This window comes from Gopherus flavomarginatus, chromosome 1 (genome assembly GCF_025201925.1).
Source record: "Gopherus flavomarginatus isolate rGopFla2 chromosome 1, rGopFla2.mat.asm, whole genome shotgun sequence".
NCBI classification, from domain to species: domain Eukaryota; kingdom Metazoa; phylum Chordata; order Testudines; family Testudinidae; genus Gopherus; species Gopherus flavomarginatus.
This window is the reverse complement of record NC_066617.1, coordinates 330,325,055-330,349,048: the sequence shown is the minus strand read 5'-3', so window position 1 is coordinate 330,349,048 and position 23,994 is coordinate 330,325,055. Positions and strand designations below refer to the sequence as shown.

The 23,994-nt window shown below is 45.9% G+C and overlaps 1 protein-coding gene across 5 annotated transcripts in view; it reads left to right on the top strand.

The window, feature by feature from the left end:
- Nucleotides 1-23,695, top strand: part of SGCG (sarcoglycan gamma) — a 186,140-nt gene extending 162,445 nt beyond the window's left edge. For all 5 annotated transcript variants that reach the window (XM_050937309.1, XM_050937304.1, XM_050937307.1 and 2 more), the window contains 2 exons: nt 14,893-15,016; nt 22,876-23,695. In XM_050937309.1, the coding sequence (XP_050793266.1) occupies nt 14,893-15,016; nt 22,876-23,049 (298 nt within the window). In that variant the 3' untranslated portion in view covers nt 23,050-23,695. The remainder of the gene's footprint in view (nt 1-14,892; nt 15,017-22,875) is intronic.
- The last annotated feature ends 299 nt before the right edge of the window (nt 23,696-23,994 follow it).

Genomic DNA, 23,994 nt, shown 5'->3' with positions numbered 1-23,994 from the left:
TAAAAGCCTTTGGTGATGGACCTTGTCAAGGCTTTCTGAAAGTCCAAGTACACTGTATCCACTGGATCACCCTTGTCCACATGTTTGTTGACCCCCTCAAAGAATTCTGCAAAATTGGCGAGGCAAGATTTCCCTTTACTAAAGCCATGTTAACTCTTCCCCCAACATATTGTGCTGATCTATTTGTTTGATAATTCTGTTCTTTACTATAGTTTCAACCAAGCTGGCTGGCAAGGAAAGTAGATTTAGCAGCCTATAATTGCCAGAATTGCCTCTGGATCCTTTTTTTAAAAATTGGCAATCCTCCAATCATCTGGTACAGAGACTGGTTAATACCACAGTTAGTAATTCTACAGTTTCATATCTGAGTTCCTTGAGAACTTTTGGGTGAATACCATTCACCACTGCAAAATCATGCCTCAAAGCATCGCAGCAGTGACCTTGGCTTGTCTGACAGCTATGGTAGCAGAGTGCATTCTACAGTAGGTCCTACCATGCTATTAAGGTGTCAGACTCCCAACTCAGGGAGGGGACAGTTGTCCTTCTTAAGGTTGGGTGCTAGCTAAGTTGAGGAGGCAAACGTGCCACTGAGAGCACAGAAATGGCTAAAACAACAGAAATAAATGGGCCCCAGTTCCTTGTGTGTTCCTCGATCCATTCTATGGTGGTGATGCAGAGTTCAATTGATGAGAAGCTGCTAAGAATCTCAGGGGGCAGAAAAAGAATTGCCTTCTCAGTGTGTACCTACAACTGCAGGACATTGATGAGGGATGTCTTGATCAACCACCTAATGTAGGAGAAGGCACGGACAGCCAGTGACATCCTTGGTCTCTGCAAAACACAATGAAGAAAGAAGATGGAAGTGAAGTGGAGAGATAGAAGTATCATCATGTTGGGAAAAGGTGTGAGAACTGATAGAGAATTGGTTTTATCGTCAACAAGGAATGGTCTTCAAAAATAATCTCCTGCAAGTTCAAAGTCATCATGCATCGGAGTGCTATACTTCCAACTGAACAAGAACAGCGCCCTCAAGATTATCTAGATATATGCTCCCACAAGCACAAGTGAAGATGATGATGAGAAAGAATTCTATCAGGAGCTCAAGGAAACCGTCGCTCAAAAATCCATATATATGATTGAGATGGGAGACTTCAACGCTAAGGTCGGAAGAGGGAAAGAAGGCAAAAAGTTCATTGGAAGGTATGGCATCAGCAAATGGACTCCATGAGGAGAGTGACTGGCAACTCTGGCAAAGACCAAAGAATGTTCATTGGTAACAACTGGTTTAAGAAGAAGGCCAAGAGAAGGTGGACATGGATTGCACTCAGTGCAAAGAACAAGAACAAGATCAACTATATGCTGATTGATTAGTGGTGCATTGTACAAGACATCAGAGGTGCCAACACCATGGGTGCTCCAGGGCTGGAGCACCCACGGGGAAAAATTAGTGGGTGGTCTACACCCACCGGCAGCCAAGCTCCCCGTCCTGCCTCACCTCCTCCTCCTCCGCTGCCACCTCCCAGCATGCCAAGTCTCCACTCCTTCCTCCCTCCTAGCACTTGCCATCACCAAACAGCCATAGCAATCTCTGGGAGGGAGCATGGAGGAATGGGAACATGGCACTCAGGGGAAGAGGCAGAGAAGAGGTGGGGCCGGGGCAGGGATTTGGGGAAAGAGTCAAATAGGGGCAGGGAGGGGGCGGAGTTGGGGTGGGGACTTTGGGGAAGGGGTTGGAATGGGGGGGAAGGGGTGGAGTCAGGGCAGAGTAGGGTTGAGCACCCACCAGCACAGAAGAAGTCGGTGCCTATGCAAGACATCTCAGTAGTGCCATAATTCAACACCAGTAGTGACCATCACTTGCTTAGAGCAAGGCTCAACTTCAACGAAAAGGTGGAGAAGACAGCACTACAGCTGTCAAATCAGAGAGCAAACATTTCCAAGGAAGACTGGAGTCTCACAGATAACTGTGACGAGGACTATAAAAACTTTGCTGATAAGCCAAGCAATGCATAAACTGTTAGCTCTTCAGGGCAAGAGGCCATGTCTTTGTTTGAGATGTGATTAGCAGGTTTGCTTTTTGGTGACTCAAAATAATAAATAATAACAATATACAGCCTTGAAACTTTATTTCCATGAAGATACAGGCAGTAAAACTCAGTTGTATAAATTGTGAAGGAAAGCTAATATAAATCGGAATGACAGAAAAGAATTATCTTCAGAAATTGGAGCGGAATATTCATGCAATATTCTGCAGTATTTTTCAAGCTTGAATAACTCCTGATTTTTATATAAATAGCAAGGTGGTTAAGTTGCTGCTACATGAATAAAACATCTGTTGCTAGTGATATGTCTATTAGAGATCTGTCTGCTTTTGAATATGAGGTTGTGCTCATGATCTCTCCTTCTGTCAGTTACTGATTAGCTTTGGGTTAAGAAAATATTTTTGTAGTAAAAAGTGTATTAGTCCATGGAGGTATAGTCTATAGCTATGTATCATGTACAAAGGAAAAAAGACGGTTACTCACCTTTGTAACTGTTGTTCTTTGAGATGTGTTGTTTATAACCATTCCAATTAGGTGTGTGCGCGCCGCGTGCACGTTCGTCGGAAGATTTTTACCCTAGCAACACTTGGTGGATCAGCTGGGCGCCTCCTGAAGTGGCGCCGCTATGGCGCTGGATATATACCCCTGCAGACCCAACCGCCCCTCAGTTCCTTCTTGCCGGCTACTCCGACAGTGGGGAAGGAGGGTGGGTTTGGAACAGATATGAGCAACACATCTCGAAGAACAACAGTTACAAAAGTGAGTAACCGTCTTTTCTTCTTCGAGTGCTTGCTCACATCCATTCCAGTTAGGTGAATCCCAAGCCTTACCTAGGCGGTGGGGTCGGAGTGAGATGTTGCATAATGTAAAACTGCTGAGCCAAAGGCTGCATCATCTCTGGACTGTTGAACCAGAGCATAATGTGAAGCAAAGGTGTGGACCGAAGACCAGGTAGCTGTGCAATATATCTCCTGGATAGGTACACGAGCCAGGAAGGCGGCAAATGAAGCCTGAGCCCTGGTAGAATGCGCGGTGATGTGGCTTGGGGAAATATGAGCCAAATCATAACAAGTGCGGATGCATGCCGTCACCCAAGATGAGATCCTCTGAGAGGAAACAAGTAGGCCTTTCATTCGGTCTGCTATCGCAACAAAGAATTGAGGTGTTTTTTGAAAGGGTTTTGTCCGCTCAATATAAAATGCGAGCGCTCTATGGACATCCAGGGAATGCAGTTGTTACTCCCGTCGCATTGAGTGTGGCTTCGGGAAGGAGACCGGGAGAAAGATGTCCTGGTTAACATGAAAGGCCGAAACCACCTTAGGGAGGAATGGCAGGTGTGGTTGCAACTGCACCTTGTCCTTGTGGAACACAGCATACGGCAGATCCACCGTAAGAGCCCTAAGCTCGGAGACTCGTCTGGCCAATGTAATGGCTACGAGGAAAGCTGTCTTCCAAGACAGGTAGAGTAGCAAGCAGGTTGCTAACGGCTCAAACGGGGGAGACATAAGTCTGGTTAAAACCAGGCTGAGGTCCCAGGTCAGGGCTGGGCGGCGTACTTGGGGGTACTTGATGGGGGGAGGGATAGGTCAGTGGTTTAAGCATTGGCCTGCTAAACCCAGGGTTGTGAGTTCAATCCTTGAGGGGGCTATTTGGGGATTTAATTGGGAATTGGTCCTGCTTTGAGGAGGGGGTTGGACTAGATGATCTTCTGAGGTCTCTTCCAACCCTAATGATTCTATGATAAGCGTTCGAAGCCCTTGAGGAACCTCGAAACAATAGGGTGTGAGAACACGGAATGGCCACCTTCCCCTGGGTGGAAGGTAGAGATGGCTGCCAAGTGTACCCTCAGTGATGATACTGCTAGGACCTGCTGTTTGAGAGACCAGAGGTAGTCCAAAATAGAGGCGATCAAGACCTCAGTGGGAGTAAGATTATGTGTTTCGCACCAGCAGGAGAAACGCTTCCACTTGGCCAGATACATTGACCGGGTGGAAGGTTTCCTGCTACCCAGGAGGACTTGTCATACTGATGCAGAGCAACGTAACTCTGACTGGTTTAGCCACACAGCAGCCACGCCGTGAGGTGAAGGGCTTGCAGGTCCGGGTGGCGAAGTCTGCCGTGGTCCTGAGTTATGAGGTCTGGGTGAAGTGGCAGGATAATTGGGTTGGCTATCGACAGTGTGGCAAACTCAGGACACTTAGCTACCAAGTGTGGGGTAGTAATTAGTCCCAGAAGGCTTAACCATGGAGGAATAAGGTTCAGCTGGAACAGGGGTTACCAGGGAGGTAATTAGTTTCGGCTGGCCCCAATGGCTGGAGACCTTTTTAAACCCTCCTTGGCAGGGAAGCAGCGGGGGGAGGAGAGAAGTAGAATAGCTGCCAGCGAGTAGAGGCAGCTGAACTCTAAAAACTTTTCTTGCAAGGCAGGTTGCACTCTCCCCAGAAGGAGAAGAAAACAGAGCAAGGGCCTGACTGAGAAGAGACAGACCCTGCGTGACTGTGAAGGGCTTTTGCTTTGCTCAAGCCTGTGTCTCCAAGGCTGACGAGGACTGAACTAGGAGAGGAGAGACAGGTACTTTGCCACAGCAGGTCGAGCAACGTGGTGTACCAGTGCTGCCTGGGCCACGCTGGAGCGATCATGATGAGGCGCGCTCTGTCCATGCAGAGTTTTAGCAGGACCTTGTGAACCAGCGGAAATGGTGGGAAGGCATAAAGGAGCTGGCTCTTCCATGGCATCAGGAAAGTGTCCGAGATTGATCCCGGGGAGAGACCTTGGAAGGAGCAGAACATCTGGCATTTCCTTTTCGCGCGGGAAGCAAACAGGTCTATGTGGGGAAATCCCCACTTATGGAAAACAGAATGAATAACGTCTGGGTGGATCGACCACTCGTGAGACAGGAAGGACCTACTGAGTCGATCCGCCAGAGTGTTCCGAACCCCTGGGAGAAAGGACGTTACCAGATCTATCGAGTGGGCTATGCAAAAGTCCCAGAGTTGGATGGCCTCCTGACAAAGGGGGGAGGATCGTGTCCCTCCCTTTTTGTTTATGTAGTACATGGCCGTTGTGTTGTCTGTAAACACTGAGACACAACGGCCTTGTAAATGTTGCTGGAACGCCTGGAACGCCAGGCGGACTGCTCTCAGTTCTCGGACATTTATGTGTAATGCCAACTCCTGAGATGACCAGAGGCCTTAAGTACGAAGGTGTCCGAGGTGAGCATCCCAGCCGAGAGATGACGCATCCGTCGTCAGGGACATTGAGGGTCGGGGCGGATGGAACGGCAGCCCTGTACACATCAGGGAGGGAGTTAGCCACCAGTCTAGGGAGCCTAGGGTGCTCGGGGGAATGGTGACTATCGTGTCTATTGGGTCCCTGCCTGGACGGTATACCAAGTTGAGCCAAACTTGGAGAGGGTGGAGGCGGAGCCTGGCGTATTTGGTTACGAATGTGCAGGCAGCCATGTGACCCAGGAGACTGAGACAAGTGCGAGCCGAGGTTGTTGGGAAATTCTGTAGACCTCGGATGATTGTTGCCATCGCCTGAAACCGCGGCTATGGTAAGCAGGCTCTGGCTAGATTGGAGTCCAGGATAGCTCCTATGAAGTCTAACCTCTGTGTGGGAACCAGAGTGGATTTTTCTATATTGATCATCAGGCCTAGACGTGTGAATAGGTCCTTGACGATGCCCACATGCTGGGTGACTTGTGTCTCAGAGGCCCCTCGGATGAGCCAATCATCCAGACACAGAAAAACGTGTATCCGACATCGGCAGAGGTAGGCGGCGACTACGGCCATACACTTTGTAAATACCCTCAGGGCTGTAGAAAGGTCTAACGGCAGGACCGTAAACTGAAAGTGCTGATGGTTAGCTACGAAGCGGAGGTATCTCCTGTGTGGAGGAAAAATGGCAATGTGAAAGTATGCGTTCTTCATATCGAGGGCGGCGTACCAGTCTCCAGGATCCAAGGACGGGATAATGGTCCCCAGGGACACTATGCGGAACTTCAACTTCATCATAAACTGGCTGAGTCCTTGCGGGTCTAGGATAGGTCTGAGACCTCCCTTCGACTTGGGGATTAGGAAATAACAGGAGTAAAACCCCTTGCCCCTTTCATCCATTGGTACCTCCTCTATAGCTCCCATGGCGAGGAGCGTCCGCACCTCTTGTAAGAGGAATTGCTCGTGAGAGGGGTCCCTGAAGAGGGATAGGGTTGGAGGGTGGGAGGGCGGGGTTAAAATAAATTGGAAGGGGTACGTCTACTCCACCATGCGTAGGATCCAGCGATCTGAAGTTAACTGGGACCACGCCGGGAGGAAGTAGGAGAGATGGTTGGAGAAGGGAGGAGAGGGATCCTGGCCTGTAACTGGCACACCGCCCTCGGGCGCACTTTCAAAAGTTCGTCTTTGGTCCTGGTGGTGGTTTCGAGGGACCTTGATAGTGCCCCCCCTGGGGTCCTGATGGTCGTCTATGACCGCCTCGGTCGCGCTGCCTGCCAAAGTCCTGACTTTGTCTAGGCACAGAGTATGGTTGGTGAGGCTGGGGACGGAAAGGCCTGCGTTGGGTCACCGGCATATGCATGCCGAGAGAACGCATTATGCCCCTGTTGTCCTTCAGGCTTTGCAGCCTGAGGTCAGTCTTTTCTGAGAAGAGGCCTTTACCATCAAATGGCAAGTCTTGAATGGTATACTGCAGCTCTGGTGGGAGGTTTGAAACCTGAAGCCATGAGATGCGCCTCGTGGCAACACCCGAGGCCAAAGTCCTGGCTGCTGAGTCAGCTGCATCCAGCGAGGCCTGGAGGGAAGTTCTGGCCACCTTTTTCCCTTCCTCCGAGAGGGCAGCAAACTCTTGGTGGGAGTCTTGAGGGAGTAGCTCCGCAAACTTACCCACCACTGCCCAGGTGTTATAATTATAGCGGCTAAGCAGGGCTTGTTGATTTGCCACTCAGAGCTGTAGGGCACCTGCCAAGTACACTTTGTGGCTGAGTAGGTCCATTCGCCTAACCTCCTTAGATTTCGGGGCTGGCGCCTGCTGGCCATGGCATTCCCTGTCATTAACAGACTGGACGACTAGTGAGCAGGGAGGAGGATGGACATACAAGTACTCGTACCCTTTAGAGGGCACCATATATTTACGCTCGACTCCCCTGGCCGCAGGAGAGATAGAGGCTGGAGACTGCCATATAGTATCGGCATTGGCCTGGATGGTCTGAATAAATGGTAGGGCCACTTTAGTGGGGGCATCCACTAACAGAACGTCCACTATTGGGTCCTCTATCTCTGGGACCTCCTCCACCTGGAGGTTCATATTGAGTGCTACCCTCCTCAGGAGGTCCTGATGGGCTCTCAGGTCAATTGGAGGAGGGCCCGAGGAGGATGTTCCTGCCTCCGCCTCATCTGGAGAAGAGGAAGAGGAGATGCCAGGGACGAGTGGGTCCTGTGTGGCCTCTTGCTCTTGGGCGACCTCCTGGTCCAGTGGAACCTGGGAGTCCGATGGGTGAACTGGGGCTTCATCCGTAGCAGTCGGAGGGGAACGGCTAACTGTCGCCTCTGGCACTTGGTGCTCTGATGAGACAGAGCGGGATGAAACTACTGGTACACCTTGGGCCTGGTGGTACATCCAAGGTGTCCAGAATAACCACTGATGGGGGTCTTGGTCCTGGGCCTGGGTCTCTTGGAAGACTCTGGTGGGCACATCGGAATCGCGGTCCTGTGCATAAGAGCTGTCTGCGTGGGAGGACACTGATGCGTATCTGGATGGCCATGGAGGGGCTGAAAAGCCCTGGGCAGAGTCTCTGTCTCTAGCGGACCTTTCTCTACTCGGCATCGGGGACCGGTACAGGGAGGCATACCGGTACCAGGAATGAGATCGGGACCTGCGACCGGAGCGGTGCCGGGAGGTTGACCGAGATCTCGAGGCTCGATGTCAGAAGTGGCTACGGGAGTCACGGCGCCTGGAGCAGTGCTGGGAGCTGGAGCAGTGCTGAGAGTAGCAGGCCGGCGAACGGGATACTGAACGGTGCTGCGAGTGCGACCGGTACCAATGAGGAGAACGGTGCCGGGACTGCGAGCAGCGTCGGGAGTGGGAGCGCTGACGGGATCTAGAATGTCTGCGGGACCGTGACTGTGAATGGTGCCACTCTGCTGTGCCAACAGAGGATGGTCTTTTCAAGGCAGGCTTGCCAATAGACTTATTACCCGCACCGGCAGTCCCGGGGGACGAGGCAGCGTCGACTCTGTCATGGTAATCAGATCCCTCGCTGTTGAGAATGTCTCTGGCATGGAGGGGATAGTAAGCTCAACCAAGGCTCGCCCCGGGGAGCTGACAGGCACCGGACTCGACGGCCCTTGTGGGACCGGAATCGACTGTGTCGTTTGTTGTCTGGCTGTGGTGCAGGTGGCGCAGAAGCAGCAGGAGTCTTAGGCTTTCTCGACCTCGGGAAGAGGGAGCAGTGCCGAGTCGACTTCGGTGCCGGTGACGGCTGATGCCGAGAGGCCGTGGCAGTACCGGCGCGGTCCGGTGCCGAGGAGGCGCTTCTGCCCGCTGATTGTCCAGCGCTTGGTGCTGAAGGCTGAAGGGTAAGAGCCGCCTCCATGAGGAGCTGTTCTAGCCAAGAGTCCCACTCCTTTTTTGTTCTAGGCTTAAAGGCCTTGCAAATGCGACACTTATCTGCCAGGTGAGATTCCCCAAGGCACTTAAGACAGGAGTCGTGTGGATCCCCTGTCGGCATCGGCTTGCAACAGGCCGAGCACGGTTTGAAACTCGGTGAACTGGGCATGGGCCCCGGCACCGGGTGCAGGGAAGGGGCTAATCCCCAAACCCCTCTTAACTATAACACTAACTATGAACGATGAGAATTAACTATAACTATATACTTTGAACTATATACACAAAAATAACTAGAGAACTACGAGTAGCTAGGGAGGTGGAGGTCAGTAAAACCGCACTCCACAGTTCCAACGATCGACATAGACGGTAAGAAGGAACTGAGAGGCGGTTGGGTCAGCAGGGGTATATATCCAGTGCCATAGTGGTGCCAATCCAGGGGGCGCCCAGCCGACCTACTGAGTGTTGCTAGGGTAAAAATCTTCCAACGAACGTGCACGCGGCGCACACACACCTAATTGAAATCGATATGAGCAAGCACTCGAAGAAGAACAATAAACCTTAACACAACCTGAAGACCCAAGAAGGTAGAACAGAATCAACAATAGTGAATCTAACTGGGATATTCTCAGAAATGATTAAAGTCAAACTAGCTTAAATCTTTCATTTCATTAGGAATTGTTACTTGAAGTGAAAGTTGAGAGATTCTGAATCTTTTAAAGCAGCCAAAGAAAATGATGAATTATGTCTCATATAGTATATTTTCTTTTTCTTTTTTGGTTGGGTTATCATGTTGATAAAAAGGACCAAGAGAATGATTAAAGGATTGGGAACAACTTCTGCTGATGAAAGAGACAAGCTTTCAGGCTACACAGAGCTCTTCTTCAGGTCTGGGAAAGGTACTCAGAGTGTTACAACAAAATACAAGGTGGAACAAATTGTTTAGCGGTAGTAGTTAATAAATATTCGAAGGGACCATTCAAGGTGAAGTGACCCATTAACACCCCTGCAGTCATAGTACAAAAAGTTGAAGGGCGGCAGGCTCAGGAGATTACAGATTGTTGTAATAAACTATAAATCCAGTGTCTTTATTAAGAACATGATTTTTAGTTTCTAGAAAAGTTGTGCATTTAAGATCCCAGACTTGTCTTTTGAAGGCATTGTCCACATTTCCTTTGAGGACAAGGACTGAGATGTCAGATATGGAGTGATCATTTTGTGAAAATTGTTCATCTGTGGGTGATACATTGTTTTTATCTTTTATCATTTTTCTGTGTGAGTTCATCCGAGAGTGTAGTGATTGTCTGGTTTCACCCACATAGTTGTTATTTGGGAATTTAGGGCACTGGATGAGGTATACCACATGGTGTGATAGGCATGTATAGGACTCATGGATCTTGAAAGATGTGTTTTGGGGTTTTTTTTTATCATTGTAGCAGTGGAGATATGTCTGTATTTCCTGGCAGCGTCTGGTGACACTTTGAGTTGGTGTGTCCTGGTCTGTGGAAAGCTGGCGAAGTTGGGCGGTTGTTTGAAGGTCAGAAGAGGGGGTTTGGAAAAGATTTCTTTAGGCATGTGGTCCCCTCATTGAATATGGGTTGTAATTGTTTAATGATACCCCATATGGGTTCCAGTATGGGGTGGAAGGTGACGGCTACGACTGTTTAGTTGGAGGGTTATTTTTTTTTGTACTGAAGCAGGTTTGGGTGGCCCATTCCATGATGCAATCTATGTCTCTGATAGAGCATCCTTGTTTGGTGAAGGCGGTTTTAAGTGTGTAAAGGTGTGTTTCCTGGACTTTCTCCTTGGAGCATATTCTGTGGTATCTGAGGGCCTGGATGTAGATAACAGATTTCTTGGTGTGTTTGGGATGGTTACTCAAACTGTGAAGGTAGGTGTGGTGACTCTGGGTTTCTTGTATATAGTTGTCTGTAGGGTTCCACTGCTGAAGCTGACTGTGGTATACAGGAAGTTGATGCTGGTATGTAAATGGTCTAGAGAGAGTTTGATGGATGGTTGCTGGTTGTTGAAGTTGTGGTGGAAATCTACGAGGGGGTTTAGGTTGTTTGTCCAAAGGATAAAAATGTCATTGATGTATCTCAGCTATACCTGGTTTCATGGAGCTTTTGTCCAGAAATTCTTCTTCAAGGTGACCCCTGAAGAGGCTGGAATGTTGGGGAGCCATGGCCACAGAATATGATTTTTACAATTTCTGTTATTCAAAATTATTTGGCAAAAAATTTGCAGCAAATGAAAATAATAATGATACTGTGGAATTCATACTCAGAGCGTATTAACATGTCCACAGATTAAACTGTCTTTGGTTCAATATGTAATATAGCCTTCTTAGACCTAGCTTTCCTACAATAAGCAAACACACAAACAACATGTCCTTCCTCTTGGTAGTTGAAGGTGCTGAGATATTATGCTGATGAACACAGAATAGAGAGAGATTCATAGTTATGATACAACTTAAATATTGACAAAGCCTTTGGGATTTGAGGTATCTTTGAACCTTCAATTAATTGCAGGTACATAAACTTTTTAAAACTAAGGCCATAATATTATTTTCTTCTTTCACATAAATTGATTTTTATTGGAATATGTAATTGCAAACGTAACTGGAATATTTCCAAATACAATATATGCCCTTCATATAAAATGACCCTGATTCAACAAACAGAAGCAAATATGTACATCATGTTCCTCTTAAAAGGTATCAGGAAAGATATATAGCTCTTCTAGATGAAATCAGGAAAAAGTCAAACTACAGTAACTAAGCATCCAAAAAGCTGCTATCTTAATGGGTACTTACAAGCAGCAAAGAATCCTGTGGCACTTTATAGACTAACAGAGGTTTTGGAGCATGAGCTTTCGTGGGTGAATACCCACTTCATCAGATGCAAGCTCATGCTCCAAAACCTCTGTTAGTCTATAAGGTGCCACAGGATTCTTTGCTGCTTTTACAGATCCAGACTAACACGGCTACCCCTCTGATACTTGACACAATGGGTACTTAGTGTAGTTTGTTATCCAAGGCACAAAATTGAGCTCCCGTGAGTTACTAATAGCTCAAAAGAAGATTTAAAGTTCATTGTTTATTACTTGCATAGTATATAAGCTATTCTTGAGGCAAATAGCTTTTAAAAAAGAATTAGTTATGAATAATAGCTTCTGCAATTACACTATTCAAGATGACAATTATACGCTTGTTCTTCAGCGTGTTGATCACCAGCTGGAGACAGAGAAATTTTACTCCCTGCACATGATATATTCTGTGTATTCTGGGGATTTTATGCCTCCCACTAAAGTATCTGATATTTATCTGTGTCAAAGACAGAATAATGAATTAGATAGACCACTGGTTGATTTTGCTGTGGTCATTTGTATTCTGTGCAAGACTACTTGTAAGCTAGGCAACAGTCTCAAAAGTGTGTTTGCCCCAGGTGTACTCTTTCTACAAGGTTGTGTAGACAGCAAAAAGGGCCGGGTTCAAATATTTAGGTGTTGCTCCTAAAATGTACAAAACGTTGCCAGCTTGAGGCACCCCACCCCTAGTCCTCAACAAGTATGAGAAAAACTAATTTTATTTTGAGCAGTGTCCCTATGGGTACTCTAATTGAGGTGCACTTGTGTCCCTGAGTGTAGGATCAGAGATCTTCAATAGCAGTGGGTGATGGGGAAATCCTCCCCATCTCACGCTGTGAGCAGCAACTATATAGCACTGTTCGGTCCAACCACCCTCAGTTCCTTCTCAGCCGCCCTTCGCAAGGGACAGAATCTCTAGCAAAACCCTTCACAGGAAAGTCTTTACTGCCTTTACTAGTGTTAGTGTTTCTGTTAAAAGTTTATACTTGATACTCATTTCCATTTCTTAGTTTTTCCCTCCTGAAAAAAAATTATTTCCTCCCTGTTACTCCTTAGGTTAGAATAGTATTTTTTTTCTATGTTCTTCTCTACAGGGAAGTTCTCCCCTACATGGGGCTATGCCAAGATTCCCGGGGTTTAATAGGTACCTCACCTGCTATGAGACCATCGCTGTATGTTACAGGCATTCATGGTACATTTGTTGCTTAGGAGAGGGGCAAATACCACAGAAATACACAGACTGCCTCAGCTTAAAGGCATGAACCTGAAAGAACCATAACCTGAAGCTAAAAATGTTAATGATGGACAGTGCATTCAGGGCCGGCTCCAGGCCCCAGCGCGCCAAGCGCGTGCTTGGGGCGGCATGCCGCGGGGGGCACTCTGCCGGTTGCCGGGAGGGCAGCAGGCGGCTCCGGTGGACCTCCCGCAGGCGTGCCTGCGGAGGGTCCGCTGGTCCTGCAGCTCCGGTGGAGCATCCGCAGGGACGCCTGTGGGAGGTCCACCAGAGCCGCGGGACCGGCGAGTGGCAGAGCGCCCCCCACGGCGTGCCGCCGTGCTTGGGGCGGTGAAATGGCTAGACCCGACACTGAGTGCATTGTGGCCAGACTCAGACCCTGGCCCCAATACCTGTCCTGTGCAACAGTCGCCATCAACTGCTGCCCCGCACTTGCCACGCGCTGTAAAAAGAAAGCAAGAAATGAACCCTGAGCTCACCTACCAAGGAACCATCACAAAAAAGGGTCCCCTGCAAGGTCAATAGCCTCAACATCTTCCACTGAGAGACTTAGCTCCAGTGACCACCCAGAGACCTGCAGTATCGGCACTACTGATAAGTCGAAGGACCGTAAGAGGACAGGACCATGCAAGATGGTACCGTCACATGATACCAGCAAAGAGAGGCCCAAAGCCACACAGTTGGCACTGGCTGCTCTAACTAAACCTATGGCACAAAGTGCTTCAACACCAGTGAAGCCTTCGGAGCCATCTACTGGTTAATGGGGGCCTGTTTCGTCTCCAACAAAAGTCAACTCCCAGTCATTCTGAGAAACCCTTCTCCTTTCCTTCACCCCCACAGGCTCTCTAGCCAACCAAGCAGGGAAAAGAGATCTTTCCTTATTCCCTCCACTATAAGAGAGACACTTTGTTCCCCATCAGGAAGGGGAGAGGCCTTTATTATTGAAATAATTTGTTTGAAGAAAAAAAAAGTACAGTACAAATAAGAACAAGATTTCAATTCTTTTTCCTGTTTACAACCCTAAGGGAATAAATTAGTGAAGAAACTATCAGAGCCATTATATTATTCATTTTCTTTAAAACAGACTATTTTTTAAAGGACACAGGCAGGAAGAATTGAGTTCAGTATCATCCAGTGTAACTATGGCTGAGGGCCTAACATTGGGTCTGCTATCATTAAGAAGAACTAGCTAATAATGCAAAGGTGCACAAGGATCTGATCTTGAAAGGTACCGATGCTCTGACATGACCTGGTCCTAACTAGGTAATCACAGAAAAAAGCAAAATACATACATATCCTATTGCAATGTGTTTTGTATTGGATTTTTAATGAGCAAATGGAAAGCATTGCTTGAAATCAAACCTCATTATTGTTTCTGATCTTCTTGTTTAATTTTGTAAATAATGCCAAATATCCAAAAGTGGGAAAAATCCTGATCTCTTTTACAAACAGAACCCTATTAATTCCATGTAGCTGAGCCAAGGAGGCAACCATTCAGCTACTATGGTCCCTTCCTGCCACCTTGTGGCACCAACTGTGTTTGCACAGGTACTGTTATATAATATGTTTGGTGTATGTTAGACTTTAACTTTATTACTTGTAGTTATTTCTGAGTATTTTCGGCAGATTAATTTCAAGTATTTTTCAGATGTTAGGCTACTTACAGCAAGCACATAAATGTACCAAGTGAAATCCTGAAACCCTGGCCCCATTTAAGTCAATGGCAAAACTTAACTGGGTTGGGATTTCACCAACTGTGTTTAGAATGTTTTGGTTTATATCAAGTGAAAATAAAGATTATAAAAATGCATTTTCAAATATGAATATTTGTATCAGAACAATTATGGTCTCACTGAAAACTACACCTTAGGAACGCAAATTGCAGTGTTTGTGCCTAAAGCACCATATAGTATGATCCTGAGTTCTTTCTGCACTGTCACACAGGATACTCTGTTGGTTTTGAAACAACTACCCACTGTTTCAAGTCTGCATAAAGAAATAGGAACCTATCATCTTTTATAGAATTCCTCACATCACTATCACAGAATGTTTTATAAGTTCAAAGGTTTTTTTAAAAATTATTTTACAAAATAAAGAAACTTTTTAAGAATATGCTACAGCCAGATTTCCTCTACTTGCTTTCAGATTGGAATCACCAACTCGGTCTTTGAGCATGGATGCACCAAAAGGGATTAATATTAAAGCACAAGCTGGCAATATTGAAGCTCTCTCTCAGATGGATATCAAATTGCATAGCAGTGAAGGAGTGGTGAGTATGATAAATGATATTTTATTGTGTTTTATATTGATGCTGTTTGATATTGCCATCAATGTCATTAAGTCATTTTAAAGTAACTATATTATAATTGTTTAGATTTTAGCAAAAATGCTGATAGTGCCAGATAATGATGCCATAATAATACATTTGTTTACAGGGCAAGGATTAAATAATAATGTAAAATGATATGGTGTTTAAAAAATGCTAAAAAGTCACTTCTATCCTAGCACAGCGCTTATGCGCTTATTTTTTTATTTTATTATTATTATTTTTTTATGAAGTGAGTTCTCTGCTTTGTTCCATGCAGTTTCTGTAGTTCTGGAACATGAGAGGTAGAGTGATAACCTAATACATAATGAAATGCAAGAAGACAAATGTCCAGCTCCGGCTCCCATTGAAGTCAGTGGACTTTAGCCATTGATTTCAGTGGAAGCAAGAAAAGACTCTAGGACAAAAATCTTAAAGGAATTAAGTGCCTAAGACAGGTCAGTCCTTTCTAGTGAAAGACTAAAGGGGTGGTGGTGTCCACCTTTATACTCAGTAGCCCGCTGATGGGGGCACTCACCTCAGAGGTGGAAAAACCTAGGTGTGATTCCCTGCTTTCCTGATTTGCAGCTTGAACACAGGTCTCCTATCTCTTAGGTGAATGCCTTAACCATCAGACTGTCAGGGATAGGGTTTTTCAATCTCTCCTGTTGAACCAGATCCTCTATGTATAAATTACAGTGCTTAATTTGTAATGAAAGAGGTGCCAGGCTCAAGGAGTAAGGTGCCAGGGCTAAAGCAATTTTTTTTACTTTAATAACTGATGCAGTAAGCCCAGAGGTGCTGGGGTGATGAACTGCCAAGCCTTTAAAGGTGCCCCAGCCACAAATTAGGCACTGATAAAATACATATTCATTGGAGCAGGGACTAGACCACTGGTCTCCTAGGTGAGAGCCCTTAGCATTCATTCTCATGTTTTCTCTTTCTGCCCCAATGAGTATTTGTACATAGTGGAACAGGCTGTGGGGGAGGAGGGACAGCAGAGGAGATGCTGGGGGTAGCCTCCCAGGCCAGGAGCTCAGGGGCTGGGCAGGACGGTCCCATGGGCCAGATGTGGCCCGAGGGCCGTAGTTTGCTAACCTCTGTTCTAGTCCCTGCTTCAAATGAGGCAGAGCAAGGATTTGAAAACAGTCTCCACATCTCAGGTGACTACCTGGCTGTTGGGTATTCAGGAACACACATATGCCATAGCCTGAAAAATTCCTGATATTGGTATCCCCAGTGTATTTTATGCAGGCCTGATCTGGTAGGTGTGCTACCCGATTGAGTCCCACAAGCAAGACAGGCCAGGGAACGCCTCATTTAAATATCCCGCTGGAACTTAAGCAGGAGCTAGGGCACTGAGCAGCTTGATGGGGTTAGGACTTAGATGGTTTTGCGCATGCCCACTGGCGAAAACTTAGGCACCTGACGAACAGGCTTTAAAGGCAGCTGAATGTTTCCTAAATATTGGATTTAGGTTCCTAAGGTGGCAGATAGATGTCTAAGTCCCTTTGTGGATCTTGCCCCCTAGGAGCCTAAATCCTACTGACTTTCAATGAGATCTAAGGGACAGATTTTTGAAGGTATTTAGGTGCCTACAGATAGACACCTTTATGAGATTTTTCCAAAGCACTTAGGCTTGGATTCACTAAGGTATTTAGGTGTTGTGATGCTGAGTGTCACTCCACCTAACTTTTAGGCATTTAGAAAATCACAGGATCAGCACTGTGATCCACAAAGTCTGCCTTAGGTGCCTAGGCTCCATCGATCATGAATGAGGCGAGACAGGCATCTTAGACTGTGACTCACAAAAGCCAGTATCCTAATCCTATGTCTACACTAGAGAGCCTGCAGTAGCACAGCTGTACCAATGCACTGTAAGATCTCGTGTGTAGCCGCTCTGAGCTGATAGGAGAGAGCTCACCCATCGACGTAGTTAAACCACCCCCAATGAGCAGCAGTAGCTATGTCGGTGGGAGACGTTCTCCCACTGACACAGCTCTGTGCACGCTACCACCTATGCTGGTGAAATTTATGTTGCTCAGGGGTGTGTGTGCTTTTTCATACCCCTCAGTGACAACATTTTTACCAACCTAAATGTTAGTGTATACATGGCGTAAGTGGGAAGTTGCACCCCATGCACCTCAGATCAGAGATTTTAGGTAGCTTTGTCTGTTCAGCCCATGCATATACCCACTGCAGCCTCGTGCCTGGTACCATTCTTTCTCAACCGCCTTGGCCTGAGATGGAGCCTCAGCAGCGTTCAAGTTGAACTTACCTCAACTGTATTTTTATCTCATTCTTACTAGTTAGTTAGTGTTAGTTCTTAGAATTTCCTTCATCAGTTAGCTGTAATAATTTTTATAGCGTTTAAAAAAAAACTTTTAAAAGATTTTACTTATACTTTTAGGATAAGGACTATTGTCCTTTCACCTATTTTTTGCTTTTTGATATTTTGTTTCTCCCCTCAGGGGAACTTCAGCCCTGGGAGGGTATGCCTGGTTCTCCTGGGCTTAAATGCTGCTTTTCGTGCCGAGAGGCTATCCTGGTCAGAGACAGACACTTCTGGTTTGTCTGCTGCCTTGGGGAGTCACATGTTCCCCCAAAGTGTAATTTATGTCTGCAATTAAAATTGAGGGCCAGAAAGAACTAGGAACTTTAACTACGTCTCCTCGTAATGGAGACCTCACTCTGACCAGCTTCTGACCCCAGCCAGGGGGACCTCCTCCCCCATACAATGGTCTCTGAACATGTCAGCCACTTCCACCTCCTCAGCACAGCAATGCCCTACAGCACTGAAGAAGAAATCTCTGGACTCCTGTTAAAAAGACTCTAGAAAGTGGTCTTTTTAAGTTCTCTGGGTAGAGAATCTACCTCAGAGAGACAGTCTCCAATTCAGACAACTGCTTTGGCACCTACCAATTTCCCATGAGACTGTAGGTTCTTTAGATACTGTGACTGCCAACAGGCCTAAGAATCCTAAAGGTTCCAGCTCTGGAAGATTGGTATCATTGAGTAATTGGAGCAGCAGAGAAAAGAAGACCAGTTCTTCTGAATTGGACTCTTCTGACAGTCTACCAAGACCTCGGTACCCAGCACTTCAGCTTTGCAAAGGGCTAGACCAACACCTACTGGCCACGCATCAGAGCACCTGAGATTTTCAGTACCATCGGTGCCTTCTGCCACAGTTACCTCTACCCAACTTACCTCATCAGTACCATCCACTGTTACAGTACTGCAAGAGTTTTGATTTCCTCAGACTTGGCAGTAACAGAAACACCTGAATGTCCCCAGTTTGGCACTGACGCATTCTCAGTACCAAGCACCTCTCGGCCTTATCTCTATGTGTGCTCCACCTCTATGAAGTGACAAGGAGGCGGAAGATGATGGGGACTTTTCATCAGTCTCCCACATTACTGTCCAAGGCTCTCCTTTCCATTATCAAGGAATCTTCTATCCTGAGAACTCTAAAAAGTCAGACAATCTTTGTGAGAGATGCACTCCACCCGCTGGTATGGACACCCTTGGTTTCCTCCTCCCATGTCTTATGTACTGCCTCAGTGGCCGTACCGGGACCCTTGGATGACTTACCATCAACAATTATCCAGGTCCCCTAATGCTTCTTCCCGGGAGAAGAACAGACAATCCTCACCAGCCTTTCTCTGTAGGGTTCCTGATCCACAAGAGACCTTTGAGGAGCAGGAAGTGAGATTGGACAAAGAAATCTCTATAACCTGCAACTCTCTATCCCTACAAGTAATATCTCTTCCTCTTCCCCAGATGAAATTGTCTTGCCTCCTCCGCTGTCCTTGGCCAATGATTTTAAACAGTTCCAGGACCTCAATAAAGGATAGGTGACTCCTTGCAAATTCCACTGAAAGAGGTTAGGAGTCCTAGAATAAATTACTTGACATTCTGTACATGCCAGAGGGAAGGGATTTTATTCCAGGTACCTCCTGGTTATAAAAAAGAATGGCAGTTGGAGACCTATTCTAGATCTAATATTATTCAACAGATTTATAAAGATTCAGAGGTTCAGTATGATAACTCTTGCAGTAATAAATGCATCATTGGACCCAGGGGATTGGTTCTTGGCCCTCAACCTTCAAGATGCTTATTTCCATATAAGAGAAGGTTCCTACAATTCTCTGTGGGTCAAGAGCACTTTCAATACACAATGCTTCAGTTCAGTCTCTTGTCTGCACCCTGAGTGTCCTCAAAAGTTCTTTCCCTGGTAGTGGCTCATCTTCACAGACAAGGATCGCTGATTTTCCCATACTATGATGATTGCTTGCTCAAAAGCGGTCCCTCAATGAAGCTTCAATGGCCACTTAGAGGGTTGTAGACCTATTTTTCAGGCTGGGACTACAATTAAACACCTTAAATTCCACCTTAACCCTGGTGCAAATTCTGGAGTTCATAGGAGTTTACCTCAATGCAGTACCAGCCAAACCATTCTTCCCTTCACACTGGTTCATAACGCTAATCAGTTTAGTCACTACAGTACAAATCAGCCCTCAAACATCTGCCAGAAACTATCTTCAGCTATTGGGACATATGGAGATTGGCACCATAGTAATAAAACATGTGAGGCTTCACATGCGCTGCCTCCAAGAATGGCACAGAACTGTTTATTTGCCAAGCAGAGTTTAAACACGCTACTTTCCATGCCTTGGGTAGTAAAAAATATCCTTCAACTTGGTGGAAGAACCCTCATAATGTTTGTGCAGGGTTCCCCTTCACTCAGCCATCCCCAACATCAGTAGTAACAACAGATGAATCTGTACTGGCATGGGGAGCTCACTTAGACCCTCATACTATTCAAGGCAGGTGGTCTCCTCTTGAGTGCACTCTGCACTTTAACTTGCTGGAGCTCAGGGCAATCAGAAATGCCTGTATCCATTTCCTCCCTCTGATCAGTGAGGGTTATATAAACTGTCAAAGGGGAGTGAGATTGCCTTCCCTCTGCATCAAAGCAGAGAGGCTTTGGAACTGGTGCATATGAAACCAGATCAGCATCTCAGCAGCTTACCTTCTAGGTGTACAAAACACAGTGGATGCCCTCATCAGGCGTGTCCCTCAATATCATGAATGGAAGATAGATCCCACTGTACTCCACTGCATATTTCAGTTTTGGGACATCCCATAGATGGACCTGTTCGCCACAGCCAAGTAAAAGAAGTGCTCCCAGTTGTACTTGAAAGGCAGTCACCACTTCCTGAAGATGCCTTTCTGCTTCATTGGAGTCTAGGTCTTCTATTTGCATTTCCCCAAACTCCCTTGATATCCAAGGTGCTATTCAAGATAAGGAAAGACAAAGACAATGTTATTCTTGTAGTTCTGACATGGCCAAGACAAACATGGTTTCCTTATCTCACTCAGGTCACTATTTGTCAACTGATCACTCTCTGGACTGTCTCCCATCTCCTCTCTCATGATGGCAGTCAAATCCGTCACCCCAACCCTTGGGGTTCTTTGACTCAAGGCACAATTCACGGGGTTAGAAACAACCTGTTCTGAGGATGTGAAAAGAGTGTGGTTACATAGCAGGAAAGAATCTACTTGTGACACATATACCTAAAAGTAGATGAAATTCAAACACTAGTGTGACCTAAAATATTTTTCACTTCCATCCTCCCTATTATTGTTTGTACTAGATTACATTTTAGAGCTAAAAATGACAGGATTATCTTTAAACTCCATAAATATGTGTTTGGCAGCTATTATGTTATATCTTATGGTAGAAGGTTTTTACATCTTCACTCATCCTATAAGGAGGTTTCTCAAGGGATTGGATAACTTCTTCCCACAAATCAGGTGCCCTACACTCACATGGGACCTCAACTTGGTATTCAGACATCATACGAGGCCTCCCTTTCAACCTGTGGCCACCTGCTCCCTTCTACACGTCTATGAAAACTGCATTTATAGTAACCGTTCTTTCTGCTCAAAGAGTGGGTAAGAAAGGGTCTCTGGTGGCATACCCCCCCCTTCACAGTCTCCTTTAAGAATAAGGTCACACTATGACTGCATCCCAAGTTCCTATCAAAGGTATCTTCAGACTTCCACATGAATCAACCTATCCACCTTCCAGTTTTCCACCCTAAGCCACCCCTGGATAAAGGAGATGTGACATTACATTACATTACATTGATGTCGGGAGGGCAGTAGCCTTTTAACTAAATAGAACTAAGCCCTTTAGGAAATCTCCCAGACTATTTCTCTCCATTGTGGACAGAACTAAGGGATCTCTGATTCCCAGGCAAAGACTCCTAGATGGGTATCTGGCTGAATTACCTACTGCTATCAGTCTCAGGAGCTTCAAGCTACCTCTAGAGTATTAACTCACTCCACAAGATCCCCCTCTACTTCAGTAGCCTTTCTTAAGAATGTTTCCACCATGGAAATATGTAGAGCCATGACTTGGACCTTCATTCATACATTTGCTGAACTATGCAGTTACTCATGCCTCAGCTTCTAATGCCATATTTGACTCTACTGTTATGTCTTTGGTCTTAGACTCAGTGCCGAAGACCCAGCCCTTTGTAGAGGGTACTGCTCAAAAGTCATCTAGAGTGGAGCACCCATAGGGCCACTACTCGAAGAAGAGGTTACTTACTCGGTGCAGTAACTGTGGTTCTGCGAGATGTGTCCCCCTATTGGTGCTGCACTACCCGCTCTACTCTCCTCTCCTTTGGAGTTCTTTACAGTAGAAAAAAAGCTGAGGATGGTTTGCCTGCACAGCTCTATATAGCCTTGATGCAGAGCACAAGACTGCAGGGAGTGCATGCACAGGCAAGACAGATGCCCCAATCTGAGGTGCATGGAGCACAAGCGCACCTAGAGCAGAGCACCCATAGGGACACCATCTTGAAGTTCCTGCACAGGGTGAGTAACCACCTTTTTGAAGCAGGGGGACTGGATTCTGGGCCTCCCACATTGGGTGAGAGTGCCTTAACCACCAGGCAATAGAGTCACTCTCAGACTTATGTTTTCTTTCTCACTCTGTTCCCCTCCCTCACTAACTCTTTAACTAATTATCCACAGTGAAACTTAAGCAGGAGAGATTGAAAAAACACCACATAAGAATATCCCATAGCCCAGTAATGAGAGCATTCGCCTGAAAATTGGCTGATCCCTGTTCAAATCCTCTCTTTTCATCAGGTAGAAAGGGGAGCTGGATTGAGGCTCTCCCACATCCCAGGTGATAAACCTAACCACTGGGCTAAAAGTTGCTAGGAGTGCTTTTCCTTCTTCCTTTCCTCATCTCCCCAGCCAGCTGTTTTGTGTGAATTTATCTGAGAGACCTGATCTGGTAGACAGCCTCTGAGCATGCCTACCAGATTGGGCCGCACATGTGAGTTAGGGGAGCAAATGTCTATCTTCCCTGGTTTGTGAATTGCTCTTTGGGACCTGGTCAGCAGACAGGTGCCTGGATGCTTAGAGTGAGGCAGCAGCACATATGCCCAGAGACAGAAACATAGATGCTGAGGGAACTCTGATTACAAGATTGCAGGCACCGAGTGAGGTTAGGTGAACACAGGGTTCAGTGAATTGCAGGGGACCCTAAAACTGGGACTTAGGCCCCTAACCCCAGATTTAGGTGCCTAAGTACCTTTGTGCATCTAGGCCTTAGTGCCTAACTCCCACTGTCAATAGGATTTAGATACCTAAATATCTTTGAGGATCTCAGTCAAAGTGCCTAAGTTTTGAAAATGGGTCTTAATAGCCTAAGTCATTTAGATGCTTCTGAAAATGTAACCCCTTAAACTCTGTTACTGCTACCTCTAACAAACCCATTTGTCCTGCTTTCTCCCATACAGCTTCTGCTTGATGCTGAAACTGTGCGGCTGCCCAAATTGCCTGAAGGGACAAGGGGTGGATCTGATAGATCTCAGGAACTCTATGAGATCTGTGTTTGTCCAGATGGAAAGCTTTACTTGTCAGCAGCTGGTCGGTATTCAACTTGCCAGGAATACAGTCATGTCTGTCAATAAAGCACCTACCTATGCCATATTTTCTCTGGCTATTCTCACTGAATTTTATATTGTTTTGTAGCAGAGTTTCCAAGATTTTAAAAACCATCGCCGTAATCTGGGAAACACATTTGCATCCAGAATTCTAGATTGTAAGGAAAAAAAGCAAAAGAGCACAATTAAAATTTTACCTTCAACAGACGTGTTTGAGCTAAACTAAATGTTCTGGAAATGACATTTGGAAGTCAGCCATATAGTGAACTAAAAAAAATCAAAAGGATTTATTTGCACCATTGAACTGTTACTCAGTATGTTGATCATGTAATAGTTAATATTTCCTAGCTCTACGATTTTCTCTTAATACATGTAAACATTTGCTAGTAGTACAAATTGCATTAGTGTGTGAAATTCAGTTTAAGGAATTACTTGAACTATTTGATAAGACAGAAGCATTGTTTGGTGAATTCACGTAGTGCCAGCAAACAGTCTATGCAATTTTGTTCTTGCAATAACACAAACGACGAAGGCGCTGCTTTTTGTACGAGTCCTGTGCAAAATGTGTTAAACTGATAAATCCTTTGTTTCTAGATTGGCAAAGCATATGTAGATTTGCTTATTATTGAGATGCATGAAAGAAATCACAATAATTAAAGTGAAATCTCCAAGATTACTGATTTATAACATTCTTTGTCATCAGAGTTGTTAACTGTACAAAAGTGAAATATGTTCATATATCCCACTCCAACAATAGCTCGTTGTAGTGCATGGACCAGGATATTCACTTGAAAGCCTTTTTTTAGCTTTTACAGTGTGATTGTAATTGGAACTGGGTAACTGGAAATTTGTGCTGCTCTTAGCTACTTGCCAGCTGGACTATGAAAAGAAAAAAAAATCTTAGAGATGGTTCCAGCTTTCTCAAATGCATGATGCTATTTGGTAGGTAGAAAAAGTTCCTCTTCCTGAAGC